Below are 4,429 nucleotides of genomic sequence, written 5' to 3' on the forward strand. Positions count from 1 at the left end.
CTCCACTTCCATACTGGGCGTGAGACGGGAGGCCAGCTCTGCGAGATGGGCCCCCTCTTGTCAGGTCGGTCTGGAATGTATTAGAGGGCCAGTGCCGGACAGGGCAGCATGGAGGCCGCAGTGATGATGAATGTTCTGTCACACGGAGCCCGAGAGGGGGGTCCTCCTCTTAGGGTCCCCGGCCCCAACTGCAGCTTTTCCCCTTGGCCTGCGCTGGCCTGTGGCTGGGCTCTGTCATGGCTAGCTGGGGATAAGGAGCTGGTAATTCAGGGCAAGTGAGGCTCATAGCTAGAGCCAAGGACAGTTTGTGGTTCTTGGAAGGCAGTAACTGACTGCTGGCGGTGTATATCTCTCGCTCCCTCTCTCTCTCGTTCTCTCAGCATGCATGGTGCTTAAGCACACACACACACACACACACACACACACACACACACACACACGGAGAAAATGATACTTAAACAAGCTGGATTCTCTGTGTCATTAAAGCAATTTGTCTTCAACATCTTCATCTAGTCACATTAAAGTATGCCTCTCGTACATCTCATGGACGTATTCCTCCTAATTATTAATGACTTCAAAGGCTCAGACATTTCACCTGAGGTGTCTGTTAGCAGTGAGGAGCCCACTGACTTTTGCCACTGTACCACATTAACAGAATTAACACGATTATCCTGTCACAGCCATTTTAAACCCCATGCGAATTTAAACCCCTCTATTGCTGCTTTCAGGACTAGCAGCAGTGTTTCTTAAGGTGGATATGCCTTCTACTACACATTTCACATTTTTACAAAGACTCAAAACAATTGTGTGTGAATGAGAATGAAAGAACCCCCCAGAAAAACTAGCAGTCAGAGGATAGCATCCTTTTACTGTATATTAAGCAATATATATTTTCTTTACACAGTGTACAAGCAGAACAGCATAAAGATCACTTAACATCACCAAAAATGATTAGGTGTTACATACAGGTAACGTCATCTGTGTTTATGACTTGATGTGCAATTTCTTCAGATAGGCTACACAGAGTTATCTGAGGACAATGATTTCAGAAATTGTGAATAATGTTTACATGTTGACAAGAATGCACAATCTTTAGTTGAGGTGAAGAGGAATAACATTTCATTTAGTCAGTTAAGAGGACTTTAGGGTGGAGAACCTTGACACAGAAGTGGCTTGACATAGTAGCCTATAGATTCCTATACCCCAGACAGTCATATGGCTGTAATGGCCAAGCATGCTTTCTTTATATTGCCCTAAATGTGAAAAATGTGTTTACCCCTTTCTTTCACCATATAACTGCAGACCAGATTCTGCAGTTGCTTGACCACCAGTTCCTGTCCCCTGTCCATTTGTCTCCCGCCTCCACATACTTCATACACATTCTCAAAAACCCTGCTGTGATTTGAACTGGTGCTTTTGTACACTAACCGCTAAAGAGGACATTTATATGTACACTATACGTGCACTGTATTGTGTCTTTTGAAATACAATATAGAGTAAAAGGTACTTTTTTTCAACATGTACATTCTGGTGTAAAAAGCAACATGTGTGTGGAGTTCATATAGTGGTGATTTAAACATATTCATTGCCAGCATGATTGTGTAACCACAAAGATATTTTCAGCATGGTGAAAGAATGGAGAAATACCCTTCCACCTCAAGCACAAGGACAAGCACATACAGACACACACACACACACACACACACACGCGCGCGCACACACACACACACACACACACGCACACACACACACACATGTTTACATTCATGTATAGCACATATGGAATATCTCAAGTCTATATACAGTGATGGATAGATCCAGAGAGCACTTTCGCAACCTCCTTCGACTGACCTGTTTCGTGCACTGTGAATTCCCGGCCAATAACCCCGAGAGCTATCAAATCTGTGAAAGCTATACTGCAATCAGGACTGGTATTTTATAGTTGGCTTGTCACTTTCCGATCTCGTGAGAGACCGGCCATCTCTCCATTAGTAATCCTCTCTTGAGCTGCTCAAATACCTCTGGTGACGCATGTGCCACTACTACCACTATGAAATTTCAAACAGTCAGACTTGGCATTTGGCAAGCAGACTGAGGGATTGTGGGTAAATGTAGATAAGCACAGTCTGTCTGGACAAAATCAGACAGATTGGTCTCTCCATCCAGACCTATACCAACGAGAGACCTTGGCTCAGACCGATTCATACACCACATTGTGCCTTTTTCCCCCCAATGCTCTTTCAGTCAGACATAACATGCCCCTTAGTTCAGACAGGACATGCCCCAAATGTGGGAGGGCATGTCCTGTCTATGGCAAGATCACATTCAGTTTGAGGTACCTCGTGCCACTGTTTTAAAAGTCAATAAATATAAAGCACTGATACAAGGAATCAAGACTGCAGGTCCAATGGAATCGATCTGTCTGACTTCGGTGAGTTATCCAGATCTTTCCATGTCCCTGAACTGCATGTGGGGCTTCTGTTCGTTATTTTAGTCAAGAGTGTGGTTCTCCTGATACTGCTGTCTGAGTCTTCTTTCTTGAACTTCTGGTGGATTTTGTGACAACATGGAAAGCAGTATGCAAAGTCCTGCAGAAGGTGACCACTGAAGATCATATATATCCAGGGGTTACAGCAGCTGTTCAGACTTGCTAGGAGTGCAGAGAGGGTGACAGCGGTGTTCTCGGAATCTGACATGGAGGAGAAGAGGGAGGGGACAAAAAAACATTAAAAGGTGCTTAACGGGTAATTGTGAAATCCTGTCATTTTGATGTTTATCATTTAAAAAGTAGGCTTATGTGGGGAAAAATACAGTCGAGTCTATTCAAGTTGTTTTATCTGTGATGTAAAATGGCTGAAAGGTTAATCATATTTCTAGGGATTTCTAGGGAAGGAAGAGACGGAAACTTGTTTGGAGCTTCATTGTAACAATATCCAGTTTCTTTACAAGAAAACTCTTTTGAAAGGGAAAAGAAAAATCACATTCATCAATCAATATTCAAATACAAATTAACCGAAAGTAAATGCAATAGCATTTCATACGAAATATAGCCTACAAGTATGTTAAACAAAAACAGAACAAAGAAACATCATAATCTAAATCTAAATAGTATTCATAAAAATACATACCGTCCCATGAGAAGTTTTCATCCCACACCGACCACATCTGGACCGTAAAAAACGGTGCCCAACAAATAATATACGCCAGAACAATAACAAAAGTCATTTTGACTGTCCTCAACTTCGCTCGAGATATTGTGGTGATACTGCTAACGGAGTTCTTGCCAATTAAACCCTTTTTATGCGTGGCATCCGATGTCGTTTTTTTCGTTTTGTATTTAATGTTTTTCCAAATACTGTGACATATGAATCCGTAACAGACCATCAGAACAGTAACTGGGATTAAAAAGATCCCAATTGTGATCCAGGTGATATAGGTCTTCACACCCCACGGCTGTATGAAGTGCCCCCAGCAGTCGTATACGTCGGACCCATTCTTTATTTCACTCAGGGAGAAGATGAAGTACTGCGGCGTACTGAGCAGCAGGCTGCCGACCCAGGTGCTGATGATCATTATGTAGGACCTGCGAGTCGGTTGCTGGAGAGTCTTTAACGGGTGGCAGATTGCAATATAACGGTCTACAGTCATCATTACCATCATGTACGTAGAGGCAAACATTCCCAGCACCTGTAAGTGTTTTACAATCCTGCAGAGAAAATCAGGTCCATAAAAACGAAATGTAATCTCCCAACACAGTTGTGGCAAAACCTGGAAAAAAGCTACCACTAAGTCGGCTAAGCTCAGGTGCTTGATGAAAAGGTGCATTCTTGAAGTCTTTTTCTTGGTATTGTACATAGCTACCAGTACACTAATGTTACCAATAACGGCCACAACAAAAGTAATGCTCAAAACGGTTATTTCAATTTTGGCGACTTCTTCATTTCTTCCAAATGGGTCGCTGTCATTTTTAGAAAAAGAAGCGTTGATTTGTTGTAGCTCCATTTTTAAAAGTGTTTCGTTGTCAACAGACCTGGTTGCTGATTATGATCTTTGGTAGAAGGTGAATAAAAATCCTTTCAAGTAAAACGCGTTTGCGTAAAAACGCATGGCAGAATGTCTCCAGTGCGCTGCTTGACTCCAGGTGATGTGTGGCGCAGAGGCTGCGTCTCTCGCAATAACGGTCTACAGACTCGGATAGCTTCAACTGGCCCTCCTAGCGCACTCTGACTGCGCTCTGAGTCGCCTGGTATTTTAAACTGGAGTCATATTCCAGCAACCATGCGCACTGTGTCATGAACCAAACCCACCAATGTTTACTTCAGTGACCAGTCATATAGCGCATATATGGCCACTGCCCTCTTGTCCTGATAAGGAGTGCCCACCCATTCAGCAGCATAATATTTTGAATGTAAGGAAAACACTGAATGGC

At 43.0% G+C, this 4,429-nt stretch overlaps 1 protein-coding gene across 1 annotated transcript; it reads right to left on the reverse strand.

The window, feature by feature from the left end:
* Window positions 1-878: 878 nt before the first annotated feature.
* LOC134094613 (arg8-vasotocin receptor-like) lies at window positions 879-4,197 on the reverse strand. The gene is made up of 2 exons (XM_062548207.1): window positions 3,129-4,197; window positions 879-2,689 (listed from the first exon to the last, which is right to left on the reverse strand). The coding sequence occupies exons 1-2, from the start codon at window positions 4,000-4,002 to the stop codon at window positions 2,391-2,393; spliced, it is 1,173 nt and encodes a 390-aa protein (XP_062404191.1). The 5' UTR covers window positions 4,003-4,197; the 3' UTR covers window positions 879-2,390.
* Window positions 4,198-4,429: the final 232 nt, after the last annotated feature.

This window comes from Sardina pilchardus, chromosome 10 (assembly GCF_963854185.1).
Source record: "Sardina pilchardus chromosome 10, fSarPil1.1, whole genome shotgun sequence".
Lineage (NCBI taxonomy): Eukaryota > Metazoa > Chordata > Actinopteri > Clupeiformes > Clupeidae > Sardina > Sardina pilchardus.